The following is a 22,090-nucleotide window of genomic DNA, read 5'->3' on the forward strand; positions in this document are numbered from 1 at the left end:
TGTCCTCCCCAGGGCTCAGTGTAGGGAGTGGCTGATGGTTGCTAGATAGCAGGTATTGTTCTCCTTCCTGAGTGCCCTTAGAGCTCACTGACTCAGTGATCCTAGAAATTAGACACTGCCCCCCGACCCCCAACCAAAACAACAACAACAAATCAATTTGCCTCAGAAGACCCTAGGGAAATAGAATGGACAAAAAGAAAAAAAAAACAAACAAACCACGCAAAAAACAAAGAGAACAACTTCAAAATTATTTTTATTTAATCCAAAAACCTTATTCATCCAGTGATGTAGTCGCGAGAGGGACCAGCTTTGCATACTGGAAGCCCTGGCTCTAGCTGCAGTTAGAAGTCCATATTTTGCCATTTACATTACTATCCTTGGACAAGTGTTACTTAGCTCTGTGTGCTTAGTTCATGCAGGAAATGGATAAACACATAAGAATTATTGCAGAGGCTTATCATCTGAATAAAAGAAGACAATCCATGTACAGTGCTTAAGAATATTTGACACTGCATTGTATTAGTCTTAACCTTACTTTCCTTTCAGCACTGTGGTAAGGGTAAGTATCTGTGAAGGGCACTGAAAAAAAGTCCTTAAAGTGAGACTGACTAAATGAAGTGCTTCTTGAGGGGACACTAAAGCTGTAAATAGACGCACAGAGAAATCAACAGCCAAGGAGTGGTCAGAACTTCAACACGGATGGGGCAAATGCCCTCTTACTTCGCATTCTTCAAGGTGCCTTGTAGAAGGATTGCGTTCTTGCTCAGTCCTGTCCTGTCCAATTCTCTGCGACCCTATGGGCTTTAGCCCATCAGGCTCTTCTGTCCATGGGATTTTCGTGGCAAGAATATGGAGTTGGTTGCCATTTCCTCCTCCAGTGGATCTTCCCCATGCAGCAATCAAAGCTGTCTTGGCAGGCGGATTGTTTACCACTGAGCCACAGAATTCAGAATGCTGTGTGTGTGTTAGTCGCTCAGTCGTGTCAGACTCTTTGCGATCCCAGGAACTGTAGTCCGCCAGGCTCTTCTGTCCATGGAATTTTCCAGACAAGAATTCAGAATGCTAAAGCCTTGCAAATACATGGGCTCCTCAAATTTAAGCTCGTGGTTATATTTAAAGGCACCCTCCAAGCCCCCGCATGGTGGCCCAGTTGGTAAAGAATCCGTCTGAGGTGTGCGAGACGTGGGTTCGATCCCTGGGTTGGGAGGATCCCCTGGCGAAGGGAAGGTGTCCCCACTCCAGTATTGTGGCCTGGAGAGTTCCATGTCCTGTACAGTGCACTGGGTCGCAGAGTCGGACAGGACTGAGCGCCTCTCCCTTCCTCGCCCCCGCCCGTAAGGCCCGGGTCTCCGCTCGGTCTGAGCTGTCCCCAGTTGTCCCCGAAGCGCCTCCGTCCCGGTGCCCCGGCCTGTCCTCAGCTCGGGCTCCTGACCCCCGGGCTCCTGGCCCCAGGCGCTCGGGGAGAGCTCGGCCGGCCCACCCGCGCAGTGCGCATGCTCGGCGGCCGGGAGGCGGGAGGCGGGAGGCGGGAGGCGGGCTTGCTCCGCCGGCGCCCTCGGTCTGCAGGCGGCCACGCAGAGGCGGGAGCGCGCGCCCCGGGGCGGCGTAGTCCTGGAGACCCCCGAGCGATGGAAGCGGCGGCGCCGGCGGCGGCCGAGGCGGCTGGGCGCGAGGAGCTCGGTGGGTGCGGCGCGGGCGCGGGGCCCGGGGCTGGCCGTCGGCCTCGGCCCGGGGGTGCGGGCGCCCTGCCGCCCCGCCCGCGGCTCGGGGTGCGCGGTGCTCGAGCAGGCGGGGTTGTCAGTGGGCTTCTTGCGGGACGTGGGTCTGGCGTGGGTTCGAACGTGAGAGGAGCCAAGTCCCAGGACACTGGGGCGGACCGAGGCCGTGGAGGGGACTGACCTCGGGGTCCGCACCTGCGCAGGAGAGCGCGGTCAGGCGGGGAGCCAGGCCTGCAGAGGGTGCCAGAATGTGTGTGTGTGTGTGTGACAGAGTGAGTGTGTGACAGTGTGTGAGTGACTGTGTGAAAGTGTGTGTGACAATGTGAGAATGTGTGTGACAATGTGAGTGTGTGTGACAGTATGTGAGTGTGTGAGAGAGTGTGTGTGTCTGAGACTGTGTGAGAGTGTGAGTGTGACTGTGAGAGTGTGAGAGAGGGTGTGTGTGTGTGTGTGAGACAGTGTGTGTGACTGTGTGTGTGCGTGTGTGTGAATGTGTGACAGTGAGTGTGATAGTGTGATTGTGTGTGTGTGACAGTGTGTGTGTGTGTGTGTGAGTGAGAGAGAGTGAGTGTGTATGTGAGGTCGGGTGGCGTGCACTGAGTGTACGTGTCAAAGGCAAACCACAGCCTGCGCTGTGACTCGCACTGTTTTTTTCCAGCCGTGCTTTAAGGAAGTTGTCACAGTTGGGCTTTTCGGAGGAGGCACCCGGATCGGGAAAGCTGGTGAATCCTTAGCTTACTCTCCGCCCCCCGGGCGTGGCCATCGCTCTCTGATCAGACGCACACAGCTGTTGACTCCCTTGGCAAGCTTTTGTTTTCCTCCTTTCCTTTGGGGTCTTATCTTGGCGACGGGGAATACACAGCATTGTTTATGGTTTCCCACTGTCAAAAGGAAAACAAAAGTAGAGATCGGAGTGGTAATAATATTGTTCCCCCCAGTTAAAAGCATCGTATTAGGAATATTTGTAATTCGTTGTTAAATCATTAAATGATTAAAAAAGAAGTTGAGGGAATTCCCTGGAGGTTGAGTGGTTAGGGTTCCTCCCTTCCATTGCAGAGGGCACAGGTTCCAACCCTAGGTCCGGGAGCTAAAATCCTGTTTGCGTCTTTAGGAAATACTTTATTATAGTAACAAGGAGACGTCCTGTAATACTGTGCACTTTGCAGTTGATTTCTTTCAAGTCCCAGTAATGGTAGAAATAAACATAGCGGTATTGAATATTTGCTGTGCGTCAAGTAGCGTAAGTGCTTTACCTACGTTTTGTCTCCTTTAATTCTCACAGTGATGAGTGAAGTAGGTGTAATTATTATCCTTGTTTTATAGATACAGTAATTTTAAGCTTATTAATGGTAGTACCCAGATAGGAACCCAGGTTTATCTGTTGTAAATTCGTTAATAACCCAACCCAGTGAGGATGTCGGGAAATGTGTATTCTCATGCATTACTGGTAAAAGCAGGGTAACATATTTATCCTTAAAAATGCACATATTGTTTGACCCAGCATTTCTGCTTCTAGAAATATTTCCCAAGGAAATAAGTCATGAAACATACCAACAGATGTTCATTACGTCATTTATAAAAGAGAAAAGCTGGTGACTATTTAAATGTTCAGTTAAAGGAAATTGTTTAGATAAATTGTGATATAGCTATATGGTCATATGCTGAATAGCCATTTAAAGTTACATGGGAAGATATTTGCCAGATATATTTTTACTAACTGAAAAAATTTTCTAAATTATTTTTTTTACGTTGTGTCTGCTCATTAATTCAACACATATTTGTTGAGCTTCTCCCATGCTTTAGGCATTTGGGATACATCTGTGAGCAACACAGATCAGATCAAGATTCTTGCTCTCATGGAACTTTAGTAAGAGGAAGCAGACAGTAAGCAGTAAGACTAGTATCAGTTAATGTATATGTGTGTGCTCAGTTGCTCAGTCGTGTCGGACTCTTGGCGACTCCATGGACTTTAGCCCACTAGGCTTCTCTGTCCATGAAATTTTCCAGGCAAGAATCCTGGAGTGGGTTGCCAATATCCAGGGGGATCTTCCCAACCTGGGGATCGAACCTGAGTCTCTTGCGACTCCAGCATTGGCAGGCAGATTCTTTATCGCTGCGCCACAATGATTACATTAGGCTAAAAGTGCTATGGAGAAAAAGAACAGAGTAAGGGAAATCAGGAATGAGAGGCAGGCTCGGCAGTTTATAGTATTTTATAAAGTTGTCTAAATGGATTTTATTGAAACTGAGATTTGAACAAAGACTTGAAAGACATTAGGGGATTAGTCAAGTGGATATCTGAAGACAGACTATTATAGGGAGAAAGAACAGCTGGAGTAATGACAGAAATAGCAAGAAGGGCCAGGAAGCTGAAGCAGAATGGTCAAGGTGGTGATAAAGCCAGATTATGTAGTGGTGTGGACGTCCATATAAAGCCTTTAGCTTTTACTCTGAGAGAATAGGGAGCCAACGCAAGGTTTCAGGAGAGGAGAGACATGATCTGACTTTAATTCTAAAGGATCACTCTGGCTGCTGTGTGAAGAATAGACTTAAGGGGGCAAAAGTAGAAGCAGGTTATTTCAGCAAATCAGCAAACAGATGGACTTGTCCTTCACAGCAGTGTGGTAGCAGCATGGAGGATGGAGAGAAATGGTCAGACTCTGGATATATAATGCAGAACCAGAATGATTTCCTGACAGGTTAGATGTGGAGTGATGGTGCAACAGAGGAGACAAGGATAACTCCAGGGACCTGCATGTCTGGAAGAATGAAACTGCCATCATCTGAGATGTTGTGGTGGTTTTATAGTATGTCTGCAAATTCTTTGATGTTTCTCTCTTCTAGAGGAGGAACTTAATTCCCTTCCCTTTGAACGTGGGCTGTATTTAGTGACTTGTTTCTAGTGAATAGATATGATGGAAATGGTGATGAAATCGTGGAAATGGTGGCAGTGACCCCAAAGCTGGGTCCTGAAAGGCACTGTGCCGTGCTCTGTCTTTTGGATCGGTTCCTTGCAGGGAAGCCAGCTGCCGTGCTGTGAGGATACCCAGGCAGCCATAAGGAAGAGCCCATGTGTCATGGAACCGAGGCCTCCCGATGCAGACAGCAAGTTCCCATGGTTAAAGCTGGGCAGAGAAGGCTTGGTGGTGAAGATCAGGAGTTTAGTTTGAGGCTTGCTAAGTTTGAGATGTCTGTTAGATTTGGAAGTGCAGATGTTGAATAGGCAATGGGATTTATGTCTAGAGTTAGTGAGAAGCCCAGTCTGGAGATAAATATTTGGAAGTCATCAACATGTGGATAGCATTTAAAGCCATAGGGCTGACTGAAAATAAACTGAAGTGAATTAACATGTTTGTGTATACTCTAAAATGTTGCCACTGGTAGTTTCTAGGTAACGAGGTCATTTTAATTAAAATTGCTTATCTTTATATTTTCTAATTTTCTACAATGACCAAATATTATTTGATTTAAAAAAGAATTTAAAAAATTGGCTGTCTATGTGAAAAGCACTAGTAGAGTTGTTAAGATACAGGTTTCCTTGAGCTTAAGGTCCAGACTTTATTTCAGAGCGAATAGGAACCTCTGGAAGCTTTCGTGCTGTACATATGCTCTCTGCCTCAGAAGTGGATAAAATAGTTACTGTTTCTATCTTATATATGGTAGTATATAGATTTAGGTGGCAACATTATGTTATTTTTTAGAAAGGAAGTTTTCTACTTTAGTTTATCCATTGTCAAAATATAAGTGGCTTCTTTTGCTATTATAAAAGTAAGGCAAGTTTATTACTTTCTTCTTATTTTTTACATTTTCCAGAGAAAGACAGAAAAAGGTACTCATGCTTTCGTTGTCTGTATCTATCCTTGTTAACTTATTCACATTTTGTATTATTTCCTTTTTTAAATTTATATTTAACTTTTAAAACATCATTGCACTCATGCTGTGATTATCTAGCTTTTTCTTCCTCAAGAGTTGGTATATTATCTCTGTTTTGTTCAGACTTTGAAAGCCATAATTTAATGTCAGTGTCATAGTTTACAAAGTGGATGTACTCTAGTGAATTGATCAATTTCCTGATTGTTACACATTTAGGTTGTTCCCAAATTTTAAGCAAAAATTTTGTTTTGATTAACATCTTTGTGCAGAAATCCTTTTCTTCATATACTACATTTGCAGACGTGGGATTACTCAGTGAAAAGGATAAATATTTTAAAGATTTCAATTCATATTGCTGAATGAATGTGATTGTTCTTTATTCTGATGATAATTGGAAATTTCAGGTTGATTTTGGGTTAGGAAATTGAGATTGAAAAGAGCATAAAAACAAAGCTAAAGAATGTTCCAGTATCTTAAAGCATAGCTTTACTGTTATGAAAACCTGTTGTATTGAGTTCCAGTTAGCACTAGGATAATAATGGTAGCTGCCTAAATCTTATCTCTCCACATATCCTCACCTGAAACCTGTTAATTCAACAAGATCACAAGAAAACACATTTATGAAATTATTCTTTTAGTATAGGAGACCAAGGATACCACAAACTTCAGATAATCTGTGCTGCTGCTGCTGCTGCTAAGTCGCTTCAGTCGTGTCCGACTCTGTGCGACCCCAGAGACGGAAGCCTACCAGGCTCCCCGGTCCCTGGGATTCTCCAGGCAAGAACACTGGAGTGGGTTGCCATTTCCTTCTCCAGTGCATGAAAGTGAAAAGTGAAAGTGAAGTCGGTCAGTCGTGTCCGACTCCTAGCGACCCCATGGACTACAGCCTACCAGGCTCCTCTGTCCATGGGATTTTCCAGGCAAGAGTACTGGAGTGGGGTGCCATTGCCTTCTCCGAGATAATCTGTAGATAGAAAAATAAACAGAAAATTTCCAGCAGAGATCCTTTTGCTGCTGCAAACATGGAGAGTGGAGCAGTCTCTGTGGAAAAGAGGAGATGGAGCAGGAGGCTTGGAAGAAACGCAGTGAAAATCTCCTTCAGAAAGGGAAAGTGTAAAGCATGGTATATATTTATAATGGAGTACTACTCAGCCATAAGAAAGAATGAAATCCTGCCATTTGAAACAACGTGTATGGACTTGGAGGACATTATGCTAAGTGAAATAAGTCAGACAAATACTCTATGATATCACTTATACGTGGAATCTAAAAAATATACCAAACTAGTGAATATAACAAAAAGGCTGACTCATAGAGGACAAAATAGTAGATACCAGTGGGGAAAGGGAAGCAGGGAGGGGCAATATAGGGTCAGAAGATTAAGAGGTACAAATAATTAGATATAAAAGCTGCATGCAACGTGGGGAATATAGCCAATATTTTATAGTAACTATAAATGGAGTATAACCTCTAGAAATTGTGAACCACTGTATGTATACCTGTAACTTACGTAATATTGTACTACAATATTAAAAAGCTTTTAATTAAAAGATAAAAATATGATTGCCATTTATGTACTCAGTATGATTTGACGCTAACAAGAGATAAAGGTTCATTGGACTTTTATCTCTTCACTTTTCCATACCATAATTCTATCATCATTTACTATAAACCTCATGGAGACAAAGTAGAAGACGTGTTACAGTGAATACTTACGCTTTTCACCTGCACTGCTTAGTCCAAACAAAACATCCAGCAGTTAAGTCTAGTTGTTTCTTTCTAAATATGGTAAAACTATTAATGTGCATTCTAAATATGGTAAAAGTATTCATGTGCATTAACTTAGGGTGGAAATAGTAAAGATGAGTAAAATTGCATGTGCTTCTATTAAAAACTTCATTTACACCAGTGTTAACTCAATTTTTAAAATGATGGTGAAGCACTTTTTTTTCTTTTTCAGATATGGATGTAATGAGGCCCTTAATAAATGAGCAGAATTTTGATGGGACATCGGATGAAGAACAGGAGCAGGAGCTTCTGCCTGTTCAGAAGCATCACCAGCTTGATGATCAAGAGGGTATTTCGTGAGTAATTAGGGTTTAAAATGTCTTTTTCTCTTTTGATTCACTGTATATTTTGTAATCATCTTCTACAGACCAGGCACTGGATACTGCAGAAGTCACAAAGATGAGTAAGACATAGTCCTCACCCTCAAGAGAGTCATAGTCTATTTGGGAAAGAAGAAAAACATCTAAATTACAGAGCAGTGTATAGGAATCACTGCATGATGAAAGTGAAAGTCGCTTAGTTGTGTCTGGCTCTTCTCAACCACATGGACTATACAGTCCATGGAATTCTCCAGGCCAAAATACTGGAGTGGTTAGCCTTTCCTTTCTCCAGGGGATCTTCCCAACCCAAGAATCAAACCCAAGTCTCCCGCATTGCAGGTGGATTCTTTACCAGCTGAGCCACAAGGGAAGTCTAAGAATACTGGAGTGGGTAGCCTATTTCTTCTCCAGGGGATCTTCCAGACCCAGGAATCAAACTGGGGTCTCCTGCATTGCATGCAGATTCCTTACCAGCTGAGCTACCAGGGAAGCCCCCTCACTACATGATAATACATATCAAACGCTATGAATCTTGAAAGTAGGGGGATTGGATTGAGAGGAATAGAATTTTCAGAGAAGGGGCTTCTGCAATGTTTAGGAGTTAGACTCTGGGAAGTAGGCAGTAAACAGTTCTTTATGTCGAGCGAATGGTGTGAAGCAGTCATGGTCTCAGGAAAGCAGTAAATATTTTAAAAATCTTTTTTGTTATTTTGTCATCATTAATAGATTTAAGTTATTATTCTAATGATAATTTGATAGTTAAGCAAAGTAACATTTTTATTGACCAAAGAAGAATGGTATAAACTAATAAAAATTTTAGATAAGCATTTTTTTTTTCAAAATTAAAAATTTGTGCCCTTCTTCCTAGTTTAATTTGTGTTTTCTTGGCCAAGAGACTCTTCAAATGCCTCTTGGAATGCTTTCTTAGGTGAAATCCCTTGGGAGTTCATAATTGTAAAAGCTGATTAGTATTTATCTTACTTGATGATATACACAGTTTTAGAAATTGTATATTTTTTCTTTTAATTAACTTCCTCTGAGGTTGATAATCATAGATAAACTATGTTTAATGTCATGATTGCATAGTGCAGTAAATTGCTGTCTTACCAGCTTAGCTGTATATAATATTCAGCATTGTTCTGAATATCATAGCAGCAAAGAATCTTATGAGAAAATTGCCTTTCCTTTATTACTTTAATATGTACAAAAATACTTTCATTTAACTCATTTAATCTCCATAATAACCCTCTGTATTCTGCTTTTAAAGCGCAAAGGTAGGACTTGAGCCAGGTATAACTTCTGGCTCCTTTAGCTTCTGGTCGCATGGAAATGTTAGTTTGATTCCTTGCCTAGATAAATTTTTAGTTCCTTTCTGATGCTAAAACCATGGTCATGTAATGTTAATAGCTTTTGTTCTAAAATGTTTAATTCTTACAACTTCTACTTTTCAGGTTTGTACAAACTCTTATTCATCTTCTTAAAGGAAACATTGGAACTGGTCTTTTAGGACTTCCACTAGCAATAAAAAATGCAGGCATAGTGGTAAGATTCATCTTTGTAATCTCTAGTTAAAATACAGTCACCAGTCTTAATTTACAGCAAAATTTAGAGCAAGTTAACATCTAGCCTAGTCAAATATAACCTGGTCAGGTGACAACTAGATAGTCATTTAGCTATTGTTGTTAAAATTATATGCACTATGATAATATCTAACTAAAAATGAAAATTAATTACTCTTTTCATTTCTACCTAATTACTTGTTTACAATATTTAACAGATCCTAAATCAGTATCTGATTTTTCCAGATATAGTTAGATCTTATTAGCCTTTTGGATTTGGATTTGGATTTCCAGATATAGTTAGATCTTATTAGCTTTTTGGATTTTCAGGAATTTAAGTGATACATTCATAGCAACAGATATATTTATAGAGTATTAGTATTGGTGAAATTTTATAGTTTTTTAGATTCCGAATAAAACACATAGTTTTCAGGTTTTAAGAATAATAGTTATAAAAAAAGAAGAACAATATCTTTTGAAAACAAATATTCAAAGAGTTTGTTGGAATCAATTATTATAATTATAGAGAATCCTGATATGGGAGTATTCAGTTATGAACTAATGAAATTGTATTTAACATTTTTTAACTGATGAATTTTCTTAAGAAGAGTTTTAACTATCATTTTGGACTCTGTCCATCCTAATTTAAAGAAACTGAAAAATTTCTGATTATAAAAATAACTTTGGCAATATTTTGTCTGTCAATAATCTACGCATCACTTTAATTTTTGTAAATGAATACTTGAAATTTTTATGTACCACTTTTTCAAATAATTATTTTCTAGGCACAGTTTCTCAGGTGTGATTCTCAACAAGTGATACACAGAAGAAGTAGATTGCCTACAATCTCAGATGATACAGTGCTTTTTAGTAACTTAGATAATGGTTTATGGTTGCGTATACTTTTAATGGTAGAATACCAGTTGTCACAGACTTGCCATCTGATGTTAAATATCACGCTGTATTCTATTCTATTGTGTGGCATATCTATATTCGACGTTCATGGGTTTGGATAGTCAAGTTGATAAGAGGTAATCATGTGGTTGTCTTAAATATTACTAAATTTTTTCTGTATCAAGTCCATTAATTGCTTTTATGCAAATCATTCTTTAATCATTGTGTCTAACAAATATTTATTTGTTACTGAAAATTTGTCAGTGACAATAGTCTGTTATTTCATTGTTTGTAAGATAATTTAATTTTTATTAAACTTAAATATTTAAAACTTCTGTTTTTCCCACAGCTTGGACCAATCAGCCTTGTGTTTATAGGAATTATTTCTGTTCACTGTATGCACATTTTGGTACGTTGCAGTCACTTTCTATGTCAGAGGTAAATGTGGATTTGTTAAGTCTATTTAATTTATTTTAAAGCTATATAGTTTTTAAAGGATAAAATAGTCTTATATTTCTACTGTGCTTTGCAACTAGACATTTGTTACATAGACAATTCTAAGTGAATGATTACGGAGAAAGGTAGCATTTTATATGATTGAAATCTGGTCAGCATGAATATACTTCTTTTAAAAGTAGTGAAATCAAATTTTTTTAATATAGTGTAAATGAAAAGAATCAGGGAAGATATATGGGGAAAAAGGAGGCAGCAGGGCTACTTTTAGTTAAAAAATAATGGTCATTTTGTTACTAATTTCATTTTGAGTATAAGACCTTTTATGCTCTTTGCTGATATGTGGGTTGGTAGATAGTAAAATAATATTTGTTTTATTTTTGTATCAAAATGTTTCTATTGGATAGTGAACCAACTTTTAAACAAACATTGTCTATTCTGGCAAACTAATATTCTAACTTTAACTCACTTTTGTTGTTGCTAAGTGTTCTTAAAACTTTAGGCAGGTCATTTATGATCTTTAAATAACACTGTATACTTGAAAAAATAGAAGAGAGAATGTGGCTATTAGATTATTAAATAGGGTAATTTATGTGACAATATATTATAAAGCCCTGTATGGGTTTTAAAAAATAGTGCTGTTATAAGAATGGAATAATTTAGGCATGAACAGTGTAGTTGATGTTTTTAGATAATTGAAATATTTAAATCAGTGAAACACAAATATTATATTATATGAATTTAACAATTATATAAACTTTAACAGTGGGTTAAAAACTAATATATTGGTTAAAAAGATATATAAAAACTTTAAATTTCATGAGATGTCTTTAGAAATATGCAAGTCTCCAAATTTCAAAAACTCCTCTGTCAGTATATAGTCCATTTATTGATGTTCTTTTCAAGAAATGGATTTATGGAACAGTTTAAAATTTTTCTTTTTCATATGCATGTATGTCATTACATTTCAGGTTTAAAAAGTCAACATTAGGATATAGTGACACCGTGAGTTTTGCTATGGAAGTAAGTCCTTGGAGTTGTCTGCAGAAGCAAACAGCGTGGGGGCGGTAAGTACTTGCTATGTTATTAATATATAGTTATCAATATAGGTATGTTAATCTGATAAAGTACATTAATAGAAGTATAATAAAATTGGGGGGAGACATAAGTTTCAGAGTTAAATGGACTTGGGTTCAAATTTCAGCTCTATAATTTTACAAATTTATGATCTGGGTTAAAGAATTTTTATTTTATTTGAGTTTTTTCACTATCAAGTGAGTTTATAATAATACTTCACAGAATTATAATGATAGTTGAAATAAAATGATATTTATAAAGCACCTAGCTAGCCTATGACATAATCATGTTCAATAATTTTTAAGTAAAGGAAAAAAAGCAAGAAAAATGTTGCAATCTCTATTTGAAATAAAATTGTAATGTTTAGCCCATATTCATAAGGCATCTGAAGTATGTATCTTAATGTTATTTTTATCATTGTATACTTTAAATGTAACTTTATTGTTGGCAGACATGGCTAATCAAAATCAGGTGAACAGAAGACTGGAAAATAAGCATAGGCAGTTTACAGCATGCTAACCAAGCTACAAATAATGTGTGTGGTGGAAGTTAAAAGAAGGAAAAGGATGGTATTAGTAGAGTGGTTTATGGTTTGATTTTGAGGAAGTTAGATGTGTCTGTGAGCTGCTCAGCGTTTCCGGCCTGATACACTGTGCAGGAGAAGGAAGGAAGCCGAGCCCAGTGCCCTGGGGAGTGCCTCCAGGACCCGTCTTCCTCCTCCTCCTGCCAGTCTAAAGGCAGCTTTGTCTGCTTTTCCTGTCTCAAAGAATGGCTTTCAGACAGAAGTGACTGGGATGAATGTTGGTAAAGGGTACTAAAATTAAAGGTGAGTGAAGAGATCTTAAAGAAATACTTAAATGTAATTCATCAGAGAGAAGAAATTTGGATACATTTCAAGGTACCAAGATTATTTACACATGAGATCCCTGAAGAACCATGAAGAAAGAGAGTTATGGCAGGAATGAAAATAGGCAAGGGCCCTTCCAGCGCCACATGGGAGGAGGAGGGTTTGTTGACTTTTAGACTAGACTGCTTGATAGCTTGACATTAATGGTCAAACAAGAGACTGTAATGAATTAGTAAGTGCAAGCTCATTCCCAGAACAATAGGCGGAGGTGTAGACTGTGTACTAATAATATGTAGGCAGACTTTTAACTTGATTATAATCATACCCAAATAATGCTAATTTGGCCAGTGGTTTCCCTTCCCCACTTCCATACCCGCTGTGTTATGTGGCTGGAATTGTTTAGAGTATCTGAAAAACTGTGCACAGAGCGAAGTGCCTGGAGAAGTCTCTGGTGGAATGATAAGGCCCATGCCCCCAGTCCTTTCCCATTTCATATTATTAGTGATTTGGATGGTGGGGAATATGCTCATCCTATTTGCTGGGAAATACATTGGTTGACCTGAAAAAGATCTTGAGAAACAGGAGAGATGGGCTTAATGTAATTGATGAGATGTTTTCATGAAATCACTTTATATATAGATACCCTTATTAATCTGTTGATTTTCAGAAGTAAATAATGGGAAAATTGGGAACTTTTAAGTATTATAACTTTTTTGCTCAATAATATGTCTAGTGATATGCAGATCATAAATATGTGCTCTTTGTGGAAAATAAATATTTTAAGCAAATAGAAAAAAGTGGAAGCAGTGACACATTTTATTTTCTTGGGCTCCAGAATCACTGCAGATGGTGACTGCAGCCATGAAATTGAAGATACTTGTTCCTTGGAAGAAAAGCTATGACAAATCTAGACAGCATATTAAAATGCAGAGATATCACTTTGCTGACAAGGTCCATGTAGTCAAAGCTATGGTTTTTCTAGTAATTGTGTCTGGATGTGAGAGTTGGATCATGAAGAAGGCTGAGCACCAAAGAATTCATGCTTTCAAATTGTGGTGTTGGAGAAGAGTCTTGAGAGTCCCTTGGACTGCAGGGATATCAAACCAGTCAATCCTAAAGGAAATCAGTCCTGAATGTTCATTGGAAGGACTGATGTTGAAGCTCCAATACTTTGACCACCTGATGTGAAGAGCCAATTCTTTGGGAAAAAACCCTGATACTGGGAAAGATTGAAGGCAAAAGGAGAAGGGGGCGGCAGAGGATTAGATGGTTAGATAGCATCACTGATTCAGTGGACATGAATTTGAGCAAACTCAGGAAGATAGTGAAGGTCAGGGGAGCCTAGTGTGCTGCAGTCCATGGGGTTGCAAAGCATTGGATGTGACTTAGCGATTGAACAACAACAACATTATGAAATGTTTTAAAATAGTTAAAAGGGAAAAAATATATTGGCATTTCTTCAGCTCTTACTAATACTTATTTGTGGGTATCCCTTTTTAGGAATGTGGTTGACTTTTTTCTGGTGATAACACAGCTGGGATTCTGTAGTGTGTATATTGTCTTCTTAGCTGAAAATGTGAAACAAGTAAGTGTTTTTCTCCAGTTTTTGAAATCATTTTCTTCTGATGCCACAGTTACGGCATCATATTTAGATATGACATCAAACATAGATGGTTTGCAGTCTTGGTAGAGACTGTCAGTTTAAACAAACATGCAAAGCACTGAAATAAAAAAAGCTCTTTTAGCACAATGCCAAAGTACATTTCTTTATGTGCTTTAGCTGATAGTTGGCCTGTATTATTCTTACTTTACCATCTGTTTTTATTTAGTTAGTCAATAAATTTTATTAATTATCCACATGTACATGGTACAATTGTAGGCATTACTCAGTAATCTAGAGTACTTCTGTAGGTATTTTAATGCAAAATCATGTGAATATGTGTACTGAAGAATCTATATACCTAGTATATATTTGAGCTTCCCTTGTGGCTCAGCTGGTAAAGAATCTGTCTGCAATGCAGGAGACCCAGGTTCAATCCCTGGGTTGGGAATATCCCCTGGAGAAGGGAAAGGCTACCCACTCCAGTATTCTGGCCTGGAATTCCATGGACTGTATAGTCCATGGGGTCGCAAAGAGTCAGACATGACTGAGCGACTTTCAAGTATATATTTGACTCACTTTTCTAAGTATAAGATAACTTCATTTTATATTTAGACCAAGATTTGGCAACCATTTTTTGTAAAGGGCTAGATAGTAAGTATTTTCAGTTTTGCAGGCTGTATGATCTCTGTCTCAACTCAGCTGTAGACGATAATACGTTATATATGGCTGTATTCCTATAAAATTTTATTTGCAAAAATAGGTGGTAGGTTTTGGTCTGGGGGCCATAGTTTGATAAAGCCATCCTTTTAGATTTTTAATGGTAGAAAGGGTCACTGAGTCATTCTTTTATAAATAAGAGAGGTGATGCTTTTATCAGCATTATTCATCATTGATGATGTGCTTTTGATTTTACAAGTATTTAATTCTTCAAGTCATATAGTTTTAGGATTGCTACTGCTAAGTTGCTTCAGTCATGTCCGACTGTGCGACCCCATAGACGGCAGCCCACCAGGCTCCCCTGTCCCTGGGATTCTCCAGGCAAGAACACTGGAGTGGGTTGCCATTTCCTTCTCCAGTGCATGAAAGTGAAAAGGGAAAGTGAAGTCGCTCAGTCGCGTCCGACTCTTAGCGACCCCATGGACTGCAGCCTACCAGGCTCCTCCGTCCATAGGATTTTCCAGGCAAGAGTACTGGAGTGGGGTGCCATCACCTTCCTCGAATTTTAGGATTACTGACTCAGTTAAGAGGCTATTTAATGTCAAGATAAGATATCCCATTTTGGCAGTTATTTTATAGAATATGGTGGAAATGGTGCCTTTCTAGGATTGTGCAACATGGTAGTAGTGAATGTTTTCTATCATCCCCTAAGAGAGCTACCAACAAGCTTGACTTAAAGTTATAGATAATGCTTATAATGCTTTATGATCCTATATTTATAAACTGTGATACAGTTTAATTTTTGCAAGTGCACTGTAATATAAGTATTATGCTCATTTTATGAATGAGGATACAGAGTCTCACAGAGCATGAGCAATGTGCCCCAGGTCATGTAAATTAGGCAGAAACCTAAATGCCTCATACAGCTGCCACACTACTGTTCTTCCTAGGGCAGGGCATTGTCTGACTTTAGTTGTGAGTATGTGTATGACACAGACTATGTAAGTACATAAAATAAATATCTGTAAGCTCAGGATTGGTGACTTTCTTCTATGAAATGTTATCAGTTGCCTCCAAAGTTGAATGGAAGAACTTTACTCATTTGCACATATCATAAGACCAGGTAGAAAAAGTGACTCTCTGGAAGGTAAGGAGAAGCTTGCAGTTGATAGAAAGATGAAAGTTCTTTTGCAGCCCAAAGAGCAATATGGAAAAACACATTGAGGCAGATGTGAGAAAAGTTGAAAGCAATGCTAAGCACCTCACCTTAGAGAACAGACAGATGATCACTGAAACAGCATCATCAGACATTGCCCCTCTCTGCAGAAGTGTCCTCACATTTGAGAGCAGTCTCCAATAAAGGACACACAGGTTGATTAAACCATACTAATTGCTACTACTTTTACAGTTAAAACCTGTAAGGTTATTACCACCTTGATCTGCCTAAAACTGAAGGTTCAGTATTACATTGAACCAAAGAATTAAGAGTTTAGTTCCCGTATGGAGTTGTGCGTCTCTTGGTCTGTAGCTGCTGCATGGCTGTTCTTGGTCCCGTTAAGCTGCTGTGGACAGTTGGCGGGGTGAGGTCCTGTGGCGCTTCCAGTGAGGCTGGTCCATCGTGGTCATAGTAGCTTCTCGCTGCTCTTACGTTAAAATGCTCAAGAAAAGGTCAGATAGACAAAATAGTGTATGGGTATGAAGAACAGGGAAGGGCTATTACATTCAGAGAAAAAAAATGTTGTGATACCAAAGACCATGGACTTCAGAGTCAAAAGATCTGAATTCAGGTGCATGCTCTCAGTTTTAACTTACACTTTGGGTAAGACCCCTTATTCCTGGTCAAGCCTCAATTTCCTTATTTGTAAAATAGGAACAATAGCAAAATCTCGCATATTCCTCATAGCCTTATTGTGAGGCTCAGCTGATGAAAGGTTGGTGAAAGCCTTTATACAATGCATTATGCATTGTATATGCAGTATGCAAATATAGCATATTATAGCTTTAATTCTGCATTTTAGCTTTGCTGAAGAACATCATCTGCCTTTGGAATTTTAACCATTAAATCACTGAATTGAAAAGTTAATAAAGTGTAGAATTTAGTAAATTTGAGCTCTACTGGAAGCAACTGAATTTAGTAATTTTATCTTATAATATTTATTTCAGTGTTTTGCATTTTGGTAAACATGTGAGAGCGTAGGAAGTCCTATTAGATAGCCAATCTCTGTCTCTAGAGGGCACCGAAGGACTCAAATGTTTACCTGAATCTTGCTCTGGGTATGTATCGATATTTTTATTTTACTTTATTTTTCAATCTTGAGAATTTCCTATAACCGTCTTTCTGCCAAAGAATACTAAACTATTATGAGAGGTTTGTGATAGAATTGATGTGAAATTCCCAAGCACCTAACGACTCAAACAACCCTTTTTAAAATTGGTTATATGACTCCTTTTCTCTTGCCAGGAATCCTTGATAGAGCTTAAGTCTATCACTACCTCATCTTGATTATGGGAGGTACTTCTTTGAATACCTGTACTTCAGAAGTATTTGGTTGTAAATAATTTGATGACAGAGAAAATTGAATCAACAAATAAAATATCTTCTTAAAAGCCCAGTGCTGTAAACAATCAATTTTGCTACTATTTCAAGTTATAGAAGATAAAATAGAAAGTTTTAATGGCCAATTACAAGATAAATGAGAGCCGTGCATTTCTTAAATGGTCCATGGCATAACCTGAGAGTCTGCTAGTCCAGTATGAGTTATAAGTTGCCAACATAACTTAAAACTAGTAGGTATAGTCCCTGCAATTTAAGATGATAATGTACATTTGTAGTGACACTAAACATTACTTATTGTGGGTAAGGGTAAAATTAACCTCCTGATTTATTAATCATGTCAGAATTGTGTTCTGTACTTCTGACTTGTTGCCCTCCTAGTGCCATATTTTGGGGGGGAGGGATGTCACAGAGGGGACCGGGGGCTCCTTGGGCAGACCCCTCGTTAAGGCTTGCAGCGTTTTGATCAGGTGACCGTGTACCTGTCCACGCTAGATTCTTGGGTCTCAGACCTGGGTTTGAATCCTAGAACCACCACTTACTGGCTTGATATCATATAGAGTTTTCTTTTTTACTTTCCCTAAACCTCAGTTTCCTCAACTATAAAATGGAAATTAATATTACCACCCACCTCTAGAGAGTTGTTTTGAGGATTAAATGAGATGTTGCATATCAAGTATTTAGTTCAGTACTTGACACAGTGTATATAAATCATAATTTTCTTTATGTTTCTCCTTCATGAGTATAAGTTGGTGGAAGTTTTCCCTCCCCTCTTCCTTAGTCTCCTGGTAATCCTGTATAGGTTCATGAAGGGTTCCTGGAGAGTAAAGTTCAGTACCTGACACATAAAAAATACTCAGAAAATACTTGCTGTTACTACTGTAAGTTTTGGTTCTTAATTTATATATCCAGAGACATGATAATGTCATTGTGTTCAAAGGAGGGTACAGTGTTTGGGGCAAATAGAATTTCACTGTTATTTTTATTTTAGTATGATCTGCCTCTTCTGTGAGTTTTTAAGATTATTTTTAAAGTCCTCTATAATTTCATTTCTATTTTTATAAGTTGGACTATTTGATTAATTGAATCAGGGACAATTTTTAATATATGGAGCCTATAAATTATGGAATCTCTTTTGGAAGCTAAATATTGGTTTATAGAAATAGCTGAATAAATTTTGAGGTAAAGTTGGTTTATCTTATAGGAGCTTTTTGCTCTGACAAAAATTTATTGTCTAGCATGCAGAAGATAACTGATTTTTAATAAATATTTATTGACAGTGATACTAATTCATCAACAGTTGCTTTATAGAATACCTTTAAAATTGGGCTCTGATTTCTGAGTTTCATTTTGATTACTGTACATTTCTAAAAGGCACTTGGAGATTGTTTTCTGCTTTGAACAAACTGTGTTAATAGACTACCCAATGGCCATTCTAGACAAGCATACTTCTACTTTTGATTATCTCAGAAGCAGACTGAGCCTTTGCAGTCATCACGAGTGTCACAGTCACAAAACTTCGAAATGCATTAGCAAGTCTGTCCTCATAAGTTTCTAGTGAACTTTGTTTTCACAGTATGATAAAGTTATTTTGCAAAGAAGACTATTCTAATTATCCTTATATATATATATGTATTTCTAGGTTGCTAGATTGTCTTGAAACTATGTATTTTATTTATTGCAAAGGAATTTATCATAGAGTGTATATAGATCATAGTTTTCTTTATATTTCTCCTTCATGCTTATAAGTTAATGGAAGTTTTTGTCTTCCTTCTTCCTTATTCTCCTGGTAATCCTGTATAGGTTCATGAAGGGTTCCTGGAGAGTAAAGTGTTTGTTTTGAATAGTACCAATTCATCAAGTCCATGTGAGAGAAGAAGTATTGACCTAAGGATATATATGCTTTGCTTTCTTCCATTTTTAATTCTTTTGGTCTTCATTCGTGAGCTCAAGAATCTGTTTGTGCTTTCATTCCTTGCCAACATATCCATGGCTGTCAGTCTTGTGATAATTTATCAGTACGTTGTTAGGGTAAGTATAACATGTTTTTAACTGTGTCGTATGTTTTTTAACAAGTAAACTTTTTTTTTTTTTTTTTTTTACTTTAGAGGTAAAAGTGATGATAAGTACAGATCCTACTTCCTATGTGTCACCTAGGAGGTAATCAGGTTTTCTTTTGGGGGATACTGCTTAGCTGAAGAAGTGTATGGCATAGAGGATGAAAGCATAGGCTTTGTAGTCAGATCTGGTTTTGAATCTTGGTCAGTATGCTTCTGAGCTGTATGGCATTGCCTCAGAAGGTAGTAATGCCTGCCCTACTAGAGTTGTGAGATGCAGGACCCTGCCTTAGTACACTGCCTAACATGAAATAAAGAACTCATCAGTGTTTTGTTTATTCCTTTAAGACTTAAACCAATCATAGGAGATGGGAGTCTAGCTGTGATGTTACGGTTTTCTTTCACGCCTGAAGCTTTACTTGCCGCCACCGCTTCAGCTCACTGCCACTACCCTGGGCTGTGACCTCTTTCTGCAGTAACCACAACTGAGTTCATCGTCAGTAGTCTGGAGATACTTAACTCAGTTTCCTTAAAATAGTCTGTTGAGGGGATCCAGGGGATCTACAGATCCCTTAAAATTATTTATAAGATTTAGTGTTTCTGTATGTATATGTGCGTTTTCCACTGGGCAGCTGTACAGCTTTCATCTCTCACTGGGGCCAGTGACTCAAAAAAGGTAGAGAATCCTTGTTTTATTCTTTTCTGATGCAATTAGACTTTTTAGACATTGCTGCTAAAGTAGTTGTCCTAAAATCTCCATTAGCAGTCCATGATGAATTCTCTTATGATGAGTCTCTGTTTCTTTTTTGCCCTGTCTGAATTCCAAAGCCTGTGGACTTGTTGTTATAGCACATGTGAGTGGAAGAGGAGAAGCAGAAGGACCTCATAAGATTTTCTAGAATTCCTGACGCCTTAGTTGGACATCTAGGAGTTAGTGGAGCAGAAACGTATGTTCCTGAGGTAGAGTTTGTGAGCCTTGAAGGACAGTTTAGTATTATCCAGCAGTCCAAACATTTTAATTTTCCATTTTGATCCTAACGTGTTTTTACTCATGTGTCACCATCATGTCACACAGTTCTGCTTGTGCTTCAGGTTTTCTCAGTTCAGTAGCTTAGTCGTGTCCGACTCTTTGTGACCCCACGGACCACAGCATGCCAGGCTTCCCTGTCCATCACCTCTTCCCGGAGCTTGCTCAAACTCATGTCCATCTAGTTGGTGATGCCATCCTCTGTCATCCCCTTCTCCTCCTGCCCTCAATCTTTCCCTGCTTCAGGGTCTTTTCCAGTGAGTCAGTTCTTTGCATGAGGTGGCCAAAGTATTGGAGTTTCAGCTTCAACATCAATCCTTCCAATGAATATTCGACTGATTTCCTTTAGGATTGACTGGTTGGATCTCCTTGCAGTCCAAGGGACTCTCAAGAGTCTTCTCTAACACCACATTGTTGGAAAAGCATCAGTTCTTCTGTGCTCAGATTTCTTTATGGTCCAACTCTCACATCTGCACATGACTACCAGAAAAACCATAGCTTTGACTAGGTGGGGGACCTTTGTCAGCAAAGTAATGTCTCTGCTTTGTAATATGCTGTCTAGGTTGGTCATAACTTTCCTTCCAAGGAGCAAGTCTTTTAATTTCATGGCTGCAGTCACCATCTGCAGTGATTTTGGAGCCCAAGAAAATAAAGGTTTTCTAGGCCTCTCTTATTTCCCCAGTTATCCCTGTGCTGTCACACTTCAGTGTCTTTGTTCATGCTTTTCATCAGCCTCGAATTCCGCTTCGTGCCTGGTAAGGCAGAGAACGCAGGGTGGTGAGGAGACTTGGGGTAGCTGGGGGAAGTAGCCACTTTGGACCCAGGCATGTTGAACAAGATCTGCAGATTGTAAGTTTCCAGATAGTGAGGGTTGGAACTAGGCTGTATGAGTCAGCACCCACATCGAAGCCAGAGTCAAGGCTTCTGCACAAATAATAAGGGTGATGGCAATCGTCAGGTCAAAGAGTAAAACCCTGAGACTAGAGCTCGGGAGCCACGCAGGGTTATGAGGTAGAAGGCCAGAGTTGGGCAGCCTTAGAAACCAAAAGAGCAGTGAAAGTAGAGTGGGAACGAGTTTCACTGGACACTGTCGGCAGTGGTTGATAACTGATTGTATGGCCTCAGCTCAGATGTTGACTATGCTTGAGTGTTTCCTGCTGTGGCAGGAGCCATGCCCAGTGAGAACAGCCTGGGCCTTACAGGTGGAAGCAGGTAATCAGGAGCGTTTAGCTCAGCTGGGACATGTGGGCTCGAGGAAGACAATTGCTTCTGGCAGTAAAATCCTAAACAGCTTGGCTACCTTTAACATAGGATGCTTAAACTTTTTCTTGAAAGAATTATTCACATTTGTAATCCACATTTGCTAGCGTGAAGCTCATAAGTATATGATTTCACTCTTCTGCTTTAAATTGTTTCAAACAAGTAAGTAACTTATGTTATTTTTTCTTTCTTTCTCCAGAATATGCCAGATCTCCACAACCTTCCAATAGTGGCTGGTTGGAAAAAATACCCCCTCTTTTTTGGTACTGCTGTATTTGCTTTTGAAGGCATAGGAGTGGTAAGGATTTAGTCTTTATTGTTATTTTTTAAAATCTTAAGTCAACACAGAGACTTACTTACATTTAAAAATACATGGTTTTCTTTCCTGTTTCTGGGTTTTTTT

General features: G+C 38.9%; 1 protein-coding gene across 2 annotated transcripts in view; it reads left to right on the top strand.

Annotated features, from left to right (window-relative positions):
* The first annotated feature begins 1,560 nt into the window (after positions 1–1,560).
* SLC36A4 (solute carrier family 36 member 4) overlaps positions 1,561–22,090 on the top strand; it is a 41,814-nt gene continuing 21,284 nt past the window's right edge. Inside the window, exons 1-8 of one of the 2 annotated variants that reach the window (NM_001282523.1) lie at positions 1,561–1,680; positions 7,552–7,675; positions 9,151–9,241; positions 10,502–10,590; positions 11,577–11,672; positions 14,030–14,114; positions 19,147–19,374; positions 21,887–21,985. In NM_001282523.1, the coding sequence (NP_001269452.1) occupies positions 1,629–1,680; positions 7,552–7,675; positions 9,151–9,241; positions 10,502–10,590; positions 11,577–11,672; positions 14,030–14,114; positions 19,147–19,374; positions 21,887–21,985 (864 nt within the window). In that variant the 5' untranslated portion in view covers positions 1,561–1,628. Of the gene's footprint in view, positions 1,681–7,551; positions 7,676–9,150; positions 9,242–10,501; positions 10,591–11,576; positions 11,673–14,029; positions 14,115–19,146; positions 19,375–21,886; positions 21,986–22,090 lie in introns of those variants that run through there. The other variant, XM_010820778.4, reaches the window with a different exon arrangement.

This window comes from Bos taurus, chromosome 29, assembly GCF_002263795.3.
Source record: "Bos taurus isolate L1 Dominette 01449 registration number 42190680 breed Hereford chromosome 29, ARS-UCD2.0, whole genome shotgun sequence".
NCBI lineage: Eukaryota > Metazoa > Chordata > Mammalia > Artiodactyla > Bovidae > Bos > Bos taurus.